At 45.3% G+C, this 20148-nt stretch overlaps 1 protein-coding gene across 3 annotated transcripts in view; it reads left to right on the top strand.

Moving 5' to 3' along the window:
* The window catches only part of SLIT3 (slit guidance ligand 3), a 625193-nt gene that overhangs the window by 452799 nt on the left and 152246 nt on the right, over positions 1-20148 (top strand). For all 3 annotated transcript variants that reach the window (XM_007171383.2, XM_007171384.2, XM_057541374.1), the window contains exon 7: positions 17747-17818. In XM_007171383.2, the coding sequence (XP_007171445.2) occupies positions 17747-17818 (72 nt within the window). The remainder of the gene's footprint in view (positions 1-17746; positions 17819-20148) is intronic.

Genomic DNA, 20148 nt, shown 5'->3' with positions numbered 1-20148 from the left:
GGTCCAGTTCAGAAAACCCAGCGCTTAATGCAAGTAGCGGCGTGTCCTCCACTTCAAATGACCTTCCTCTGGGTATGGAACCAGATGCTCTGATTAACAAATAATAATAATGTGTTGATATATAATGCAATGATATCATACCAATTATTAGTATAGTTATTATAAATATTATAATTATTGTTATAGCCCGCATGTTTTAGCATCTTCTATCTTCCAGGCCCTGTGATAAGATATCAGAATGCAGTATTTCACATAACCCCGTTCTACACCCTTACGAAGTAGATCCTAGTAATTTCCTCATTTTACCAGTGAGGAAACTGAAGCTTAGAGAAGTTGAATAACTTGCTCAGGGTGACACGGATAAGTACAAGAAGGGGATTACTCTTCCAGTATCAAATCCCCTGCACTTAACTGCTCTGCTACCAAAAAAAATTAAAATTAAAAAGTACATCCTAGAGAAACAATTATATGCATTAGTGAGATTATTCACTGTAGTAAATGCCCAGAATAATTCAGGAACCACAGACTTTCTTTTTTGAAAAGTTGCCGCCTAGGGTGCTCAGATCTAAACCTATGACGTCAGCTTAACCAGCATCACATCCCGTTCCATGAGACTGCCCCAGACATGGCAGGAGGCAAAGGCTGAGCTGCTGGAGTTTACAGTCCTCCCTTAGCAGTAGGTGCCAAACCAGCTTCACCAAATTGAATGGTTTGGGGTTCATCCCCTTGCAAAAGAGAAACATTCATACCACTTCTTAGGCTAGTTAGGGGGATTAAAGGAGATACCTCAGTCGTATGTCTAGCAGATGCCCCATCAGGACGCTCATAAAAATCAAAGTCAGAGAATACTCCTATACTGTTCACTGCCTTGCAGAAACCTGGCATATAGTAGGTGGTCAGTTAAAGTTCATGGAACCAAATTGAGTTGAAATTACCGGTCGGCTCTCTGCATCCTCTGGTACCGTATCCTGCGGATCCCAGATCCCCGCGGATCAGTCCGCTGTTGGTTCAATCCGGGGTGCGGCTCCCGTGGATGCAGAGGGCCGGTTGTAATGAACTGAATTTGAAGCTCACCCTACCCCAGTCTCTAGATTCTCTGTTTTGACGTGGCCCTGAGCAGAACTAAGATTGTGGTTGTCCCAGAATTATTTTAGAGGTTGAACAATGTCGTATTTTACTGAAACATTTCTCACATTACCTTTGGTTTTTTATCCCTTTAGCTAAGTGGTGATTTTTTTTCATTTTTCTTTTTCTTTTTAAGAATGAACAAAACTATAGCCACAATGAAAATCGGTGTTTTCTAACAGAGACAAGATTCATTTTAATTTATTTACAAAATGTTTCACCTGGGTTTCTCTGGGAGATGCAAACATTTTATTTGTTTCAACAGCCTTCCGAATCAGGGCGTTTAATCCTGACATAGCTTTGAATATAGAACTGTCATTGCTTAATGAAAGTCTTAAAATATCTCCAGAATATAATTTTTTGGGTACTGTGCTGCAAATTGTGATTTGTTGAGGCAATTAGGATTAAAATTGTACTTTGTGGAAAACATAGTTAACTTCCATTCGACCCTCAAAGTACTAGGAAGGGAACTGGGTTTCCCATAAATGCACACCCCTCCTTCATGGTCACCCAGACTGGGATCTGGATCATAGTCAAGCTCTTAAAATGACGAACTTGGTTTTGAGAACATCAGCTCAAGGAAAAAGTGAACATTTCTTTGAAATGTAAAATAATCTTTTCCATTTAAATAAGCAGCCCTTTTATAGTCCAAGTAACTAGAATTTGGGGGGGTTCTAGTGGTTTCCATTTTATTTCATTTTCCTGTTCACTAAAGGCTAGTTTAGTTTCTGAATTGAAAATGTATTGCTCTTCATTCCTGAATTGAGAGGATATGGTGAAGATCATTGAATCGTTCTTCACCAACAGAGGGTCTTGAATCAGTAAGACTCCCGCTGTCAGCATCTCCTATGGGCAGCACTTAGGTGGAATCAGGTCACAGTCTTGCTGTCCCCAGGGGCCGTAGACTACAGCCACTAGGTCTCTGGGCTGAGATTCTGGCCTGACAAACTAGGTTTGGGGGCAGCCTTTTGGTTTGCTTTGTCCCACCTAAAACAAAATGGAAAAATACCTTTGCATCTTTGAAAAAAAAGATTCCAGAGGGTTTTCTCTCAGGAGCATGTGGCTGGTGAGGAAATGCCTCAGAGCTGCCAAAGGCATTCAGGGGTCAGTTCACTCCCAAAACAGAGCTTCTATGCTGATTTGAAAAGGCGCTCCTATGCCGATGGTCAGACACTACCCTTTCTCCACGCCCCAGCTGCCAGCAGTGGCTTTGGTGACCAGTGTGTGAGCACCTTTTGTATCTTGCCCCTTATCAGCTCTTGAATGCCCTTGACGAGTCAAACCTGCCTATGACTGATGCTGCCACTTCCACCCAGGGTGTGGAATATTGGATGGCTTGGCCGAGAGTCCATTACTCTACAGAACTGGGTCCTGAAAGCCAAGATCCTAGGAAATTGATCCCTCCTGTCACTTGGGTTTCTGGAGGGGAGGAGAGCATGGGGAAGACATAGAGACACAGAGCTGGGGAGAATCAGAGCATCGTTTTTACCTTTCCCTGAGCTTTCGCTTCCTATCTTTGAAGGCACACACGAGTAAGGGATGGTGAGGAGGAGGGATGAAGGGAATAATGGTTCTATTTCTCCAAGGCCATATTTGGACTCACTGTAGAAAAGCTGTAGAGAGCCCGTTCTCTTTTGAGGACCCCAGCTATCAGCTCTGTTTTATCCATTGATTGAATGAAAGCTGCCAATGTGAGGTTTCTTTCTGTTTTTTAATTTTTTGGTCTTTCCAGTGTTTAAAAAAATTAGAATTCATTCCCAACACTTAACTCCTGGGTAATTTTATAGAAAAGTATATGATTTCAACTCCCCTTGAATATTTAGAAGCTGTGGCAACCCTGGGTTGACATGTGGCTGTGGTGCTCCGGAGCAACATTGTCCACTAAAGCAGCGGTCCCCAACCTTTTTGGCACCAGGGACCGGTTTCGTGGAAGACAATTTTTCCACGCAAGGGAGTAGGGGGTGGGCAGGGGATGGTTCAGGCCGTAATGCAAGCGATGGGGAGTGATGGGGAGCTGCAGATGAGGCTTCCCTCGCTTGTCTGCTGCCGCTCACCTCCTGCTGTGCGGCCCGGTTTCTAACAGGCTGAGGCTGGGTACCGTTCCGCGGCCCGGGGGTTGGGGACCCCTGCACTAAAGGACTCTCTTTGATGAAGGAAATGTTTCATATCTGAGCTGTCCAGTATGATAGCCACTAGCCACATGTGACTCTTGAGCACGTGAAAGGTGGCTAGTGCAACTAAGAAACTAAATGTTTAGCTTTATTTAATTTTACTTGATATGAATTTAAATTGCCACACGTAGCTTGTGGCTGCCTTATCGGATAGTGCAGGTTTAGAGCTGAGGGGCAAGGACTGCATTTGGACAGGGCATGCCCTCTGCAAATCTCCATAGCTCCCACCAGGCCCGCTCTCCTGCCTGCCCTGCTCCAAACCCCTGGAGCCATTTCACATCCATTAATAAGCACAGTGTTTAAACGGTATATTTTCTGAAGCTAGATACTTTGAAATACCTGCCACACCCCTCACCCCCCCCCCACTCTGCCCTTTCTCTCTCTTAATTTAAACATCTGGATCTTATACCCCCAAAAGACCTATTTTCACTGAAGCCCAGGAGTAGGCTTATTAAAACCGTCTCCCATCAAAGCAAAACCCTCTCTGAGTGAATTAGTTTCTGGATCCCAATTACTCACTTCTCTCAGCTCTGCAAATGACTTCCACAAAGTCAACTAGGTAGGAAAATCACTCCCATGTCTAGACCCATCCCTTCTCCATACATAAGCGGAAGATGCAGCAGGCAGTTAGGGAAGCAAGCCCATTAACTCCGCAGAAGCTGAGCCTGGTGTCTGCATAAAGAGAGAAAGAAAAAGAGCCGACCCGCGCAACTATTTTCAAATGCTGCACAGCGGGGGCTGGTTGCAACTTTCAGAGTTTGGTCAGATGTCCTGTCTTTATGCAGACCTAGATAGATCTGGGCATCCACAATCCCTTCCACCGCCTTCTGGAAAACTATTCCTATTTCCAGAAATGCCATTTTAGAGCCAACATCAGCCCTAGTGAAATTGGAGAGTGGAACTGCAGGCTCCGGGGGAAGACCCTGGAGGTCAACTGGTCCCACCACTTCATTTGAAGAGAAAGAAACTCCCCAGAAAGGTTAAGTGACTTGCCCACAGCTATAGGAAAATTTCACGGAAGAACCAGGCCAGAAAATGGGTCTATTGACTGTTATCTAATGCTGTATATTGCCATCTAACCTTTCCCTATATTAGCAGGCAGGAAACAAAAATTAGTGGAACCAACCTCTGTGTCCTATCCATCTCATCATCCCTTAATCTCCAGCATTTTACCAGAGGGAACATTTTACCTTCAACATGGGGAACACACCCTCCCTTTCTAGAAGCTTCCAGTCCTGCAGCCACTGCTTGGGGGATACCGGTACCCCAGTCAGAGGGCAGTCTGGGAAGAGATCAAATTCTGCATCATTGATCCCAGCTAGCAGGGGTGACCCGAGGCCCTATGAGTAAGCACCAGGGACCCCATCTTTGAGCCTACATAGCCCGAAGTGTAAACTATACCCAGTTCCCTGAGAGAGTCCTTCCCTTACAAACATCAGCAGGTAAAAACAAGTTCCCTCTGACATCTCAGCCCAAGAGCAGAGCCTCCTTCCTGCACCCTGTACAGTTTTTTCTGCTAACAGCTCTGAAGTGGCTAAGTTCCAAACCGTCCACGAGAAACAACTTATGTGTTTAGCCACGGAGCTGATGAGTAGCGAACAGAAACTAGACAAGAGCACACAGGCCTGGCGGAACACAGTTTTACCCTATAAACAGACACTTCTTCAGGGCTCTTTGTCCCCGAGTAATGATGGGGGGGTGGGGGAAGCATTGAATATCAATTTTCAACCGTTTAAAGGTAGTCGGTTTGAATAGTAGTTTCCTGGAGCGTGCCTTAGCCAGAGCCTGCCCTTCAGGAGATGCAGTATGGGAAGAAGGCTTTAACCACACAGCACCACAATGCCATTAAAATACTTTGATGATTTATTTATTTATATAGCCCATATGTGCTGTATAGATGTTAAATATGTATATTTGATTCAGATTGTTAAAGTAATCCGCTTGGTTCAGAGACTGAAAACTGGCTTCCGCAAGCCAAATCCAGCCCCTGGGTATGTTTCCTTTGTGACTTTAGCTCCTTAAGGCGATTTAGTCACCAATATGGAGGAACAAGGAGATTTCACATAAAAATTCTAGATGTCTGGCTTTCTCTTCAACAAAAGGAGAAAACTGGCGGCACTGCACCCACGTTCCGGCGTAGCAGCAGACTTTTGAAACGAGAAGCGATGGTCCCGTTTAGTAGAGTTGTGTTTACGCACAGTTCCCTTCCTCAGATGTCAAGCCTCGCTCCTGTAGGCAATTGACTTTGTACTCCCAGATCAGCCCAGAAGGCTGTTTAGAGTGGAAATTTATTTTTTATCGAAAGATGCCAAAAGCATGACCCTTCGCATTTGGAAACTCATCCGTTCCTTCAGTAAATATTTATTGAGTCATCCTTTGTGCCAAACACAGAGCTAGGTCCTGCCTACACAGCGGGGCATAAAACAGATGTGCTCTCTGCCGCCTCTTAGTGTACACGTTCGTGGGTATTTAAGAACTTTCCCCTTCTTCCTCTCTTCCTGGCTCAAAGGCAGCTGAGGTAGAATTGTCTGTTTCTCTCCGTCTCAACTACAAACTCACCTGTCCAGTTATGTAAGTTGGAGGTCATTCTTTCACCCCCAGCAGACATCTTGCACACTGGAAAATGCCTGGTTTCTAAATAATATAGTAGACAATATTGATTGTCCAGGCTCCCAGTTTACAGATGATGAAATAGAATTAGGAGACTGAGGCCATCTCATTCATGTTGTCGTTTAAGGTACATTTTACAATTCAGTTGGTCATTGGGAGGCAGTTGAATCATACTGCATCACCACTAGGCAGTATCTGTTATGATCTCAGTAAATGAGTAAGGCGTTCTTCGGAATCCAGGAACCAAAAACACTGGAGCATCACGAATACTTACACCGCAAGCGTCTGACTGAGCAATGGTGGGATCTGAAGATTCATCTTTCTCTTTTGCCCTTCCACTTTTTACATTTATTTTGCAGGCATCTTTTTTTTTTTTTTTTTTTTAACACTGAGGCTCCGCTGGGTGGATGGAGATGAGTTTCTGCCTGTCATAATATGAATGTATAATGAAGGCAGAACCAAAGACAAGCCCTTTTGTTAAGGAATCCATATCATCAGAGGCCCCAATTGGCAGCTGATTGTTTTTATTTATTTCTGTAGGTTTTTACATGACACCTGGAGACCATTTAAAATGTTACTTGGCGGTGAGAGCTCTGTGTTTAAAAATAACGCTCACCCAGTGCCAAATCACTTTAGAGTCGGGTACAAATATTGAGACAAAAACCCCAGCTGTTATTGCTTTGGCTGCTAATTTGAGGTGTCAGATGAGAGCCCGACTGCTATACGTCAGTGAATAAGGCCCCTTGTGAGGTCATTATGTTTTCTAACAGTTGAGAGTAATGGACTAATCAGTGCAGCATCAGTTGTTTTCATTATATGCCCACACAATGGTTATGAGCTTTAATTTAAACGGTCCGCAGGGAGATGAAGGAAATCGGTATTAGGCAGCACCCAGGATAGTCCAGGAGAGCAGGTACCATAAGGGAGATGGCTTCCCACCCTCCTGTCTCTTCTCTCTCCCTCCATCTTTCATTCCTCCTGCCACATCTGCCCTCAGAGACTCATTGTCTGCTCCAAACAGGCAAAAGATGAGCTTTTCTCAAGGAGCAGATCTGGACTCTTGGTTCTTCAGGGTGTTCTGAAAAATCCCAATCAGCCAATCCAACAGTCAGGGCGGCTTTTGGCAACACTTAGACTCGTCGGCCAAGCCTGGACCTTGGAAGGCGTTGAGCCACGATTGCCCTCTCTTCTCTGTAGCCTCTACTACCGTCCTCCTGTCCGTGCTGAGCTTTCTCTGTTCCTGGGACCAGAGGAGGGTCGGGTGACGCTGTTGCTTTGACAGCGAGGCAAACACCTGGGTCTCTGCCACATCGAAGCCAGGCAGGGCTGAGTCTACCACTAACACGTATGATTCACCTCCACCTCTGGACGGCAGGGAAGTTGGATGGCCGATGTCTGCCGAAGGCAATCCTGTAAGAGGCAGCTTTGTGTAATGATAAAAAATATAGGGTCTGGTGTGACACTTTCCTGGTTTTGAATATTGGCTCCACAACTCTACTGTTATGTGATCAGGGCAGAGTTCATTGATCTTTCCAGAGTCCAAAGTGGAAATGACAAGAGTATCTCAGGATTGTTGGAATAATTAAATGAGATAATGCATGCAATTAGCAAAAACATGATCAATAGCATCAGTATTGTTGTTGTTATTATCATGGGCATCTTTATTGGAAGATCTTGGCAAGCGCACCTCAAAGCAGTATCCTTTACTAGTCCACCTCATTGGAGGAAAGCAGAGAGCTCATGGGAGAACCTATAACATCAGTTTAGGTTTCTCGAAGGACACGTTATTGTACATTATGCTTCCTGATTTCTGGAATTTCCCAGAGCTTCCGGCCAAATCAGAACAGTGCATAGCTGGGTGAGAAAGGCAAGTTCAGCTTTGATAGGAGGGAAACAACCAGGGAACTTCATCCAAAAATGACTGAGTCAGTGCAGTTGGGGAGAGACCCTGGGCTGGGAGAGAGGCTTGGGGATGCCTCTCTCAACCTCGGTAGGCCCAGTGGCATTCAGTGTGTGCTCTCCCAGGGCCAAGTCCACAGAGATGCCACCTACACACATTCTAATGAGCCGAGCTAGCCAACAGCTTTCACATTCCCAGGATCCAGGAGCATGTGGAAGGGCCTGGTCATCAGCAGTAGGTACCACGGTTGATTCCTGGTACCATGATGGCTGTCAGTCAACACCCACCAAGCAAGACCAGGACAAGCCAGTCCTGCTTTGACACAGCAAGAGGGAGAGGCAGAAGTGAGCCCTGCCAGACCCTCCCTTTGAGGTCTACATGCTACCAGAACCCCTCTGTACTTTCATGCCCCCATGGCAGCCGTTTAGGTATTTCCCACAGGGTCCAGCCACAGTGTTTGCACTCAGCTGCTCTTTAGGAAATGATTCTGCCTACTTTGGTTGTGCCTGGCCCTGGCCCTGTGAATTCAATGTAGGCCCTGTGGGAGGTAGTTATATCTCCTGAGTTTAGAGTGCTGGCCACTGGGCTCCCACATTTGTAAGTACAAGTCAGGGAATCTCTAGACTCACTTTAAAAAGATATCCTGTTGCCATGGCCATGGCTGCTGATGACCCACCAAGAGTCTCCTTCCTGGGGACCCTTAAAGAGGGAACCACCTTATTTATCTAGACTTAAGAAGAAGTCAGCCTGCCTTGAGACAGGAGATGAATGGGCCAAGCTACCAAGAAGGTCTATCTGACCCAAGGAGTCTGGATCCCCACCTGTGCAGAGGGGAAGAAGAGGGGTTCCAAGAGCACCCCCAGGAAGCTTGGCACTCTGGGAGACTGCAGTGGCACTTACTGTGGATGCCTGGTTTTGCAATTATGTGATACATGCTCACAGATAATATTGCTGCATTAGAGCCAATTACATAGTGTTATGGACACACAACATGCAGATTACACCCAGAGCCAGGAAAGCACAGCCTGACAAAGCAATGGCCTAATCGGAGGAGACGGAGGGAAATGTCAGCCTTATTAAGGTTGCCAGTGTGGCGTGGCTGCAGCTGGACTTAGCTCCTCCAGATCAAAGATGGTTATCTTGAGTGATGCAAGGGAGAGCCACACTTTAGCCCTCAGCAGAGATCAGTGGGGAGCCAGGGGCAGAAATCAAGTCAGACCTCTCTAAGAGTGATCACAGCCACCTCCATTGAGGACTGCGTACGACTTAAGAACTTGGGCCTCTCCCTAAACAGGAAGAGACCCAACTCCCTTGTGCTCTCCACACAAGAGGCCTTCGGTCTCAGGGGCAGCCATGTGCTGCCCTCCACATTCAGGTCAAGGCTCTGTCCTTAGCCTTTTCTCTAGTTTAGTGGTTCTCCAACTTGAGCTTGCATAAGGATCCTCTCATTCATTGAAACACACAAAGCTGGGCCTACACCAGAGTTGCTGATTCAGTAGGTTGGCCTGATGCATATACTGAACATATGCACCTCTAACAAGTCCACAGGTGATGTTGCAGATCTGGGGACCACACCTGGAGAACCACTGTCCAAGTTCATTCCCTGCCCACCCCAAGGTGGGTTCTCCTGCCCTGTCTCTTGAACAGGGCCTTCTGCTAGGCTCTCATTCCATCACAGCCTTACAGGTTCCAGGAGCAGCAGGACCCAGCTTCCCAGGTGGGAGTGTGGGATGGGAATAAGAAGTGTGGATTCTAGGGTGAGATTGCCCATTTTTGAATCCCAGCCCTACCACTTGCCACTGGGGCTTGCTTTCCTGCCAATGTTTTACAGTCTTTAAGTTTTGAAAGTCGTTGACCTAATCCCCTCTCCCAGGTGGGAGTGTGGGATGGGAATAAGAAGTGTGGATTCTAGGGTGAGATTGCCCATTTTTGAATCCCAGCCCTACCACTTGCCACTGGGGCTTGCTTTCCTGCCAATGTTTTACAGTCTTTAAGTTTTGAAAGTCGTTGACCTAATCCCCTCTCCTTACCAAGCAGTTATGTGACTCGCCCAGCATATCACAGCTAATCATTGGCAAAGACAAGACCGGAACTGCCCAGTTCTAGAGCAGCCAGTGGGCAGCAAACATGGTTTGTAAAAAGCCAGTTAGTAAATATTTTAGGCTTTCAGGCCATATGGTCTCTGTTGCAACTACTCAGCTGCTGTAATGTGAAAGCAGCCATAGACAGTACATAAACAAATGGGTAAAACTGTATTTACAAAAACAGGCTGCGTTGAATGGGCTTTAGCCTGTAGGCAGTAGTTTGCCAACCCCTGGAACAGACTGGTATGTGTACCACTGCTTCATACATACATTGCGACTAGGAGCCCTTGTCTTGCCTGGGTGCCCCAGTATTTAGCTGAAGAACACAGGGAAACACAAACTTTGTCCGGGTACCAGTGTTCAATTACGTGCACTATAGGAGCTATAGTAAGTGCACTAATCCCCTAGTGCCCTGGAAAAAAAGTTTAATGCCCCCTTTCTAGTGCTCACAAGCAAGAGAGAATGGGATCCACTGGTAGAAGTAGCATTGTCCAAACAGATGATTTTAATATGGAAAACAGTCCCTTTTCATTAGACATTAATGCTCCATTTATGACAAAACAGAAAACAGACTAGAATACAGGTTAGTCTCAATAGAAATATAGTATGTATAATGGGGTAAGTAGGGGCTTTATAAGAGAGAAATGGGAGGTAGATGGACTGTCTTTTAAATGCCATGGGTGATCCTTCTCAAACTCTTGCAAAAAATTGCAGAGGAAGGAACACTCCCAAACTCATTCTACAAGGCCACCATCACCCTGATATCAAAAGCAGACAAAGATACTACAAAAAAAGAAAATTACAGACCAATATCACTGATGAATATAGATGCAAAAATCCTCAACAAAATACTAGCAAACAGAATCCAACAACACATTAAAAGGCTCATACACCATGATCAAGTGGGATTTGTCCCAGGGATGCAAGGATTCTTCAATATATGCAAATTAATCAATGTGATATACCACATTAATAAATTAAGAGTAAAAACCATATGATCATCTCAACAGATGCAGAAAAAGCTTTTGACAAAATTCAACACCCATTTATGATAAAAACTCTCCAGGAGGTGGGCATTGAGGGAACCTACCTCAACATAATAAAGGCCATATACGACAAACCCACAACAAACATCATTCTCGATGGTGAAAAACTGAAAGCATTTCCTCTAAGATCAGGAACAAGACAAGAATGTCCACTCTCGCCACTATTATTCAACATAGTTTTGGAAGTCCTAGCCACAGCAATCAGAGAAGAAAAAGAAATAAAAGGAATCCAAATTGGAAAAGAAGAAGTAAAACTGTCACTGTTTGCGGATGACATGATACTCTACATAGAGAATCCTAAAGATGCCACCAGAAAACTACTAGAGCTAATCAATGAATGTGGTAAAGCTGCAGGATATAAAACTAATGCACAGAAATCTCTTGCATTCCTATACATTAACAACAATTAAGGAAACAATTCCATTCACTGTTGCAACAAAAAGAATAAAATACCTAGGAATAAACCTACCTAAGGAGGCAAAAGACCTGTATGCAGAAAACTATAAGACACTGATGAAAGAAATCAAAGACGATACAAACAGACGGAGAGATATACCATGTTCTTGGATTGGAAGAATCAATATTGTGAAAATGACTGTACTACCCAAAGCAATCTACAGATTCAGTGCAATCACTATCAAATTACCAATGGCATTTTTTACAGAACTAGAACAAAAAATCTTAAAATTTGTATGGAGACACAAAAGACCCCGAATAGCCAGAGCAATCTTGAGAAAGAAAAAAGAAGCTGGAGAAATCAGACTCCCTGACTTCAGACTACACTACAAAGCTACAGTAATCAAGACAATATGGTACTGGCACAAAAACAGAAATACAGGTCAATGGAACAGGATAGAAAGCCCAGAGATAAACCCACGCACCTATGGTCAACTAATCTATGACAAAGGAGGCAAGGATATACAATGGAGAAAAGACAGTCTCTTCAATAAGTGGTGCTGGGAAAACAGGACAGCTACATGTAAAAGAATGAAATTAGAACATTTCCTACCACCATACACAAAAATAAACTCAAAATGGATTCAAGACCTAAATGTAAGACTGGACACTATAAAACTCTTAGAGGAAAACATAGGAAGAACACTCTTTGACATAAATCACAGCAAGATCTTTTTTGACCGACCTCCTAGAGTAATGAAAATAAAAACAATAATAAACAGATGGGACCTAATGAAACTTAAAAGCTTTTGCACAGCAAAGGAAACTATAAACAAGGGGAAAAGACAACCCTCAGAATGGGAGAAAATATTTGCAAACGAATCAACGGACAAAAGATTAATCTCCAAAATATATAAACAGCTCATGCAGCTCAATATCAGAAAAACAAACAACCCAATCAAAACATGGGCAGAAGACCTAAATAGACATTTCTCCAAAGAAGACATACAGATAGCCAAGATGCACATGAAAAGCTGCTCAACATCACTAATTATTAGAGAAATGCAAATCAAAACTCCAATGAGGTATCACCTCACACCAGTTAGAATGGGCATCATCAGAAAATCTACAAACAACAAATGCTGGAGAGGGTGTGGAGAAAAGGGAACCCTCTTGCACTGTTGGTGGGAATGTAAATTGATACAGCCACTACGGAGAACAGTATGGAGGTTCCTTAAAAAACTAAAAATAGAACTACCATATGACCCAGCAATCCCACTATTGGGCATAAACCCAGAGAAAACCATAATTCAAAAAGAGTCATATACCACAATATTCACTGCAGCACTATTTACAATAGCCAGGACATGGAAGCAACCTAAATGTCCATCGACAGACAAAGGGATAAAGAAGATGTGATACATATACACAATGGAATACTACTCAGCCATAGAAAGGAGTGAAATTGGGTCATTTGCAGAGACGGGGATGGACCTAGAGACTGTCATACAGAGTGAAGTAAGTTAGAAAGGGATAAAACAAATATCGTATATTAACACATATATGTGGAATCTAGAAAAATGGTACAGATGAACCGGTTTGCAAGGCAGAAATAGAGACACAGATGTAGAGAACGAATATATGGACACCAAAGGGGGAAAGAGGGGGGTTGGGGGTGGGATGAATTGGGAGATTGGGATTGACATATATTCACTAATATGTATAAAATAGATAACTAATAAGAACCTGCTGTACAGCACAGGGAACTCCACTTTGCTGTACAGTAGAAACTAACACAACATGGTAAAACAGCTATACCCCAATTTAAAAAATAACTAACCAAATAAATAAATAAATCCGATGGGGGGGGAAATTGCATTATTTCTAGTTCATACTGAAATGCCCATTCAGTAACTTGTCATGGTACAAAAAGGGGAGGGCAGGACAGTCTTGAAGTTTCATAGAATTAATGTGACCCTGAACTTGAGCTTGAAACCTGACGGAAAATGCTGAATTAAGAGCACTTACTTGGAGAAAAGCTTCCAACTAGGGCGACTTGGGGTAAAGCTTATCTTCTCAATAGGAACAGGGCAGTGAGATTAAAGCTAGATTCTAGAACTAGCAAAACTTTTCCAGGAAATGGAAGTAATAAATAAGGTGAGGTTGATGAGGTCACCATAGGTTAGGCTTGGGCAGTCATCTAATGGGGGTGGAGGTGGGTCATTGTCAGACCAAACCATTTATTTTTTCTGTTGATTAATTTTCACGAAAGTTTCTAGAACAAGAGGCAATGGGAGGCTTGCTCAGTTATTTCCGGCTTTGGGTCCCTGAGTGGGAATGACAGAGAATATCTTTGCTGGAGTAACAAACTTGCCCTGAAAACAGGAGGCAGTGATAAAGTTGGGAGAAACTGTGAAAAGAAAGAGTAGTGAGTCCTGAATCCTCTAGGAGCTCGTTGCTACCCTGGGTAGGTCTCTTATGTCTTGTAGCCTCAAATTGCTCATCTGTAAGATGGGGATAATAATTTCAACCTCAGAGTGCTTCAAGTACCAAATAAGATGAATGTGAAAGTATACTGTAAACCATAAAGGACCAAACAAACACAAGCTACAATAATAATAGCTAATAATTACCGATCACTGCCTATGAGCCAGGCAGTGTGCTAACAAGTGTGCTTTCCATGCCCTGTTTCAAGGGCGTGATGGTCAGCTGGATAATGTCCCCCCAAAGATGTTCATGTCCTCATCCCAGGAACTTATGAATCGTACCTTATGTGGCAAAAGGAACTTGGCATATATGACTAAGAAGCCTGAGATGGGGAGGTTATCCTGGATTATCCAGTCAGGCTCTAAGTGTCATCACACAGGTCCTCGTAAGAGGGAGGCAGGACATCAGAGTGAACAGTAGGAGATGTGACAACAGAAGCAAGAGGTTGGAGTGATACAGGGAAGGGGCCATGAGCCAAGGAATATGGTGGCCTCTACAAGCCGCAAAAGACAAGGAGATGAATTCTCCTCTTGAGGTCTCCAGAAGAAACACAGTCCCGTGAACCCATTTTAGACTTCTGACCCCCAGACTGTATGAGAATAATTTTATGTTGCTTTAAACCACAGAATGTGTGGTAATCTGTTACAGCAGCCTTAGACAACTAAGGCAGGTGTCATTTCTGGAGTCAGGCTTGTGTGGATTTAAGTCCTGGTACCACCACTTGCTTCATCCATGACATGGAGGTGATAGAAAGGTGCCTGCCTCATCGGGTGGTTATAGAAATGAGATGACAAGTAGGACCCTCAGCCCAGTGCCTGCCTGGCATAAAATAAGCTCTCAGTTAATGTTGGCAATTATTAGTACCATCTCATTTAATCACCAGGAAAACTCTGTGAGATCAGTGCTGCTATTTGCCCCATGTTACAGAGGAGGAAAGTTAATAAGATTATGAAAACTTACTCATGGTTGCACAGGCTGTAAGTGGCAGAGGCAGAATCTAAACCAGGTCATTGCCTTTGAGGCCATGCTCACCCACTCTGCTCTTCTGCATCAGGGTTATGACAATGACATCTCCATCAAATGCCAGCTGCTTAGGCTGGGACACAAGAACCAGATAGAAAAGAATGCTCCCTGCATGGGCAAAAGCCACCAAGATTGGAAATCAAATAAATCTGTGTTTATTAGGGAAAAAGAAACCGTAGCTGCCATGGAGATCGGCATCCAAGAGGTTAGCAACCCTCTGACGTCCCTGGGCCGGGCAGCCCCACACAGCAAATCATGAAGGTCTGAATACTGTGTTTAGTCACTTTGGTTCTGGAATAATTGCTATTATCGTAAATGTTTTATAGCCCTCATTACGGCTCACATTTAAATATCAGTGTAGTCATACATTAATAAGTCATCGCTGCCGGACGACTGCCGGATGCAGTTACAATCCAAGCCCGGCATATAACTGCGCTGTATATTCAGCTAAATTAGGGCTGGCTGTGAACTCAGCCTGATGTTGAGTTGCTGGGTATGTTTGGAAGGAAGCCTCTTTTCTGCAAAGGCTTCTTGTTCCTTGCTTTTGAGAGATAAGGGGGACACTCAGATTTTTGTCTGGTAGTGAGTCAACGACCCTAGCTAGGTATCCCCCAGGTGTGGAGCCTACAACTCTGGGATGGATGGAAGCAGAAATGAAGGCATTGTTTCTGCCCTGGAGGCATTCCTAATCTGCTGGAGAGGGGGTGGGATGGGGAGCATAGCAGTCGCTCCTCAGAAACTCCCTACCAAGGCAGGAGAGCCCGGACCGGTGGGAAGGACCGATTCTTCCGCCCTGTCTGATGACATGCTCTGAACACTTCCTGGGTGGATGGAGATAGGATGGATTCACACACACACATACACACACACACACACACACACACTTATAGAAAAGATAAGCCACATGAAACAAAATAGCTATGTAGGTTCAACTTCATAAAATGTCAAGTGTCTGAATTGGTGCATTAGTAAAGTTCCAGAGTGGGCAGAAGCAGGCAGTGTAAATTTGGTTCATTCCTCTTTATCATACTATATGCCTAAAATAATGCGAGACACAGGGTAGGTGCAGAAGAAATATGACGGGGAGGGGGGAAAAAGTATTAGGTTCTGTGCCTCTGTGTAAATAGATTTCCTCCTGGCCTTTTTGGCCAGAGGCCTTGAGGAATAGCCTGGGGTGAAGGGTATGTGGTCCCTGGAATCCTGCTGTGGACTAGTGTCCCCAGGGGAGAAAGCATGTGTGCAGGGCCCCTTGGGTGGGGTGGGGTGTGTGTGGGGGCCACTGTGTGCCAGGCAGAGCTCTGTTTATTTTCCCTTGGGGGTTGGGGTTGTGTGAGGGGAACAGGAATGACCAGGACAGGACTAGATTCTCTCCACCAACGTCAGTTAAATGGTCGCCTCAATTACTGAGCACATACTGTCTGCTGAGCCTTTTACCAGCCTGTGAGGCAGGTACCATTGCCTGCCTCCTTCTGCCGATGCAGAAGCTGTGGTTAAGAGATGTTGATCGTTGGCCCGAGACCGCACAACTAGGGTATAGAAGACTCAATCTGAACCATGTATGGACCAGGCCTTGGGACTGTAGGAGTGCATAAGGTAGAAAATGTTAGAGGGCGTTTTAAGAGGAAGATAATGTGTTTACCGAGAGCCAGGGGCAAAAGAAGTCTTTTTAACCAGTGAAGGCTTCCAAAGAAAGGCTCCTTCCTGGGCCGGTGGGACCCCGTGGGAGGGTAAGAGGAGGGGGTGGATGAGAAGAGGGTATTATCTGATGTGGCCTTGGAGGAGCACAGGAGAGGGAAGAGCACAGAAGCAAGTGGCCATCACGAAGGAGCGTCCCATGGGCTGTATCCATCTCCTGCCCTTTGGGATGCAAAGTGAGGCAGGTGTGGGTCAGAGAGCTGAGAACGAGGTCCAGTCTTGCAGCGAACGGTTGCCTCTGTCTGCACAGTCACTGAAATAACCGACCCAGACAGGCCCTTCTGCTACATCACATTTCCACCTCTGCACGTGGTTTCCTTGGCTGCCATGCTTTCCCTGGGCTCCCGTAATAGGTCCTTCTAGAAGGGTAAGCCCAGGGCCGTACTTACCTACAGCCTGATTTCATTCTGGTCCATTTATGGGGCTCACATTCCCTCTCTTCCCTTTTCCCTGTACAAAGATACCAGTCAGTGTCAATGCTGCACTGGAGGAGTCTCCATCCGTGGTCGTGGGGAGGCACAAGCAAGTAGAGACTTCATCCCTGTCCTCACAGAGCTCACAGACTCACTTCAGACAAGATGTGCTTAAAGAGCCAGAAGATGGCTGGAAAATACTCATAAAATAACCTATCCACAATAGCACCCTGTATGAGACAGTATGTATAATGGGCAGAGCAAGGAGTTTGGAGCAAGCTAGTGCTGGGTTCACATCCCATGTCCACAGCTTAATAGCTGTGAGTCCTTGGAAAAGTAGTTTTTCTTCTCTGAAGCTCAGCTTCCTCATCTATAACACAAGGATAAAGCCTCCCCTGTAGGGTTGTATGCAACTAAGCAAGATGTATCTGTTTCCTCTCTCTAAAATGAGGACAAGAACATGTAACTGGCCTTGTAGTTGTGGGAATCGGCGACGTTGTAATGAAGCACTCAGGGCACAGTAGGATTTCAGGAAGCAACCTTATTGCTCCAGGTAGGTAAGTAAGTACTGAGAGGGCAGCAGAGGAAAGGAGGGATCCACCTGTCAAAGGAATCAGGGATTCTCTTATCATCTGGAGACCCGTCCACTTGTCTCCGGCTGCTGTACCAACTGACCCATGGCTGTTGATTGATGGTCCTTCTTGCAATCACATCCATCCCTTCCCCACCTTCCATAAGCATCCTGGTACCTGCCACGCTGCTGCCCTGTTGACCTGTTTCTCCTCTCTCTCCGCAGCACTCTCAATAACAACAACATTAGCCGCATCCTGGTCACCAGCTTCAACCACATGCCGAAGATTCGAACCTTGTGAGTAAAGGTCCCCTGCTTCCTCCCCCACCTGCTCCCCACCTTATGCAGCTTCAGAGCAACATTCTCAGCTGCTTGTAAAACCTCACCCTTGGTTCCTACATCCAAACGCCCCCTCCCTCTGCTACTGACTAAGGGGTGTTGGTGAGCGAGGGCAGATGTGGGGAAGGGTCACGGAGCCATCCATGGTTCTGAACCACCATCCTGCTTCGGGCCAACTCAATTCTCTTCACCCCGGGAATCTTCCTGGACTGGGGAAATCTTCTTTGTGTTTTCCACCTGGATGGAAAAGTTTATTGGTGTTACATCGTCACAGAACTTTTAGAACAGGGATGTGATGATTCATCATTTGTTTAGTTCATGTCCTGTACCACCGGCAGTTCTATCCTACTGCCAAAGGCTACAGTTGTTTCCCGCTCTGGGAACGGTGGAGGAGTGGGAGTCTTAGCTGCTCCTTCACCCCATCCTCCCACCCACCACACACCACACTTTCCTGCTCCCTGGATGATACTCTGGTATCAGAATGCAGTAACTCCGTTCTTTATCTTTAATGTGTTGGGTGGGCTCAAGCCTTCCAGAATGTGTACTCAGGAAGCAAATCTCCCCACGGCGCCCCATACCGAGAGCAGGTCTAGTGCCTTTGTTACCTGGGAAGTTGTCCTCTCTCAGCCAGAAATCCTTTTTCAGTTCCTCTGCAAATGTACTCTGCTGGCCTTTCCAATGAGGTTCATACTTGATGTTTTTCTTATGTTGGTGGAGCGTCAATGGAGTTTATATCACAGCAGTAGGGGAGAGTCAGCCCCCAAGAGTAAAGTGCCTGGCACATAGTAGACAATAAATGGTATTTATAGTTATATTATTATTATCATCATCGTACTATTTATCCAGAAATCTGGATTAAAAATACCAAGCAACCAGCTTATCTATGGCCCCTGAGCAACATTGCATCCAAGCAGATGTGAAAATCCTTAGAACAGTGGTTCCCAAAGTGGGGGTTCCTAGACCAGTAGTATCAGCATCACCTGGAACTTGTTGAAAAGCAAAATTGCAGGTCCCACCTCAGACCCATGGAATCAGAATCTCTGGGGTAGGCCCAGCCATCTGTTTTTAACAAACCCTCCAGGAGATCTCAGTACTCATAAGGTTTGAGACCCCTGCATTAGTGAGAAAGTGACCTTATCTCAGGTAAGAATGAAGCAAAGATCAATGAAGCAATTGATGAGGAGATGATACAGAGAGCCCTCAGAAGGACACAGAGTTGGGAGTCAGACAGACCTGAGGTTAAATGCGAGCTCCGCCACTTACTCTGGGCAAGTTGCTTCATCTCTCTGTTCTTCATAGATAGTGAATTCATAAGTGCTTGCCTCAAAGTTATGGTGGGAATGACATGTACTAACATGTAAAGTGCCTGGTCATGGTGTCCACGCAACAAATACTAGTTATTATATAGAAGGAGGATCCAAGCTCAGCTTCCATCATGGTGCCCATTTCTTCCTCTGTTCCCTCATGGGGTAGCAGAATTCAGCCAAGAACATCTATCTTCTTACTTCCCTTTTAAAAGAGGATGGTGGGACTTCCCAGGCAGTCCAGTGGTTAAAACTCCACACTCCCAATGCAGGGGGCACGGGTTCGATCCCAGGTCGGGGAGCTAAGATCCCACATCCTACGTGCTGCATGGTGCGGCCTAGATAGATAGATAGATAGATAGATAGATAGATAGATAGATAGATAGATTAAAGGGAATGGTGCAGGAGAAATCACTGGGTCCTCGGGGTGCCGGGCCCGCATCTCCCCAGGCGAGTGGGTTGAATAGAAGAAATACGGCTCTCACCTGTGCAACCAGCAGTCCAGCTCCTGTGGGCTGCAGCTTTGTGATTTCTACCTCCCCTCCTGTTATTTTCAGTTGAAAAGCATCAATAAGAGAGCAGAGAGGGGTCCACGGGAGGCAGGGAAGATGGTGAGGTCTGGATCTTTGTCGGGGTGTTGTAAGGGTGGGGGAAGAGGGCAGGAGAGTTTTTTCTCCTTGTTTCTGCTGTCATACTTCCCTGTGGTCCTGAACACTCATCTGATGAGTTCAGATCAATCCATCAATCTCGTCTGTTCTCTTTGCTCCCTGCCTGCTGCCATTTTCTCTTTAGTTTAATTTCAGAGATGGCTCTGTAGAGAACTCCCCAGAGACTTGAGCTGACTAATCCCCCTTCACTGTAATTAAAGTGTGGTGGTGAAGGGGGAGCGCTGGTGGTGGAGAAAGGGGGAAGAGGAGAGAGGAAGGAAGTCGTAAATGGGATTTCTAAAGGAAAGCTTTTATAGTGAATTCAGGAAGCCACATT

This window comes from Balaenoptera acutorostrata, chromosome 2, assembly GCF_949987535.1.
Source record: "Balaenoptera acutorostrata chromosome 2, mBalAcu1.1, whole genome shotgun sequence".
Classification (NCBI taxonomy): domain Eukaryota; kingdom Metazoa; phylum Chordata; class Mammalia; order Artiodactyla; family Balaenopteridae; genus Balaenoptera; species Balaenoptera acutorostrata.
The sequence above is the reverse complement of the archived record's forward strand: the minus strand, read 5'-3'. Positions and strand labels throughout refer to the sequence as shown.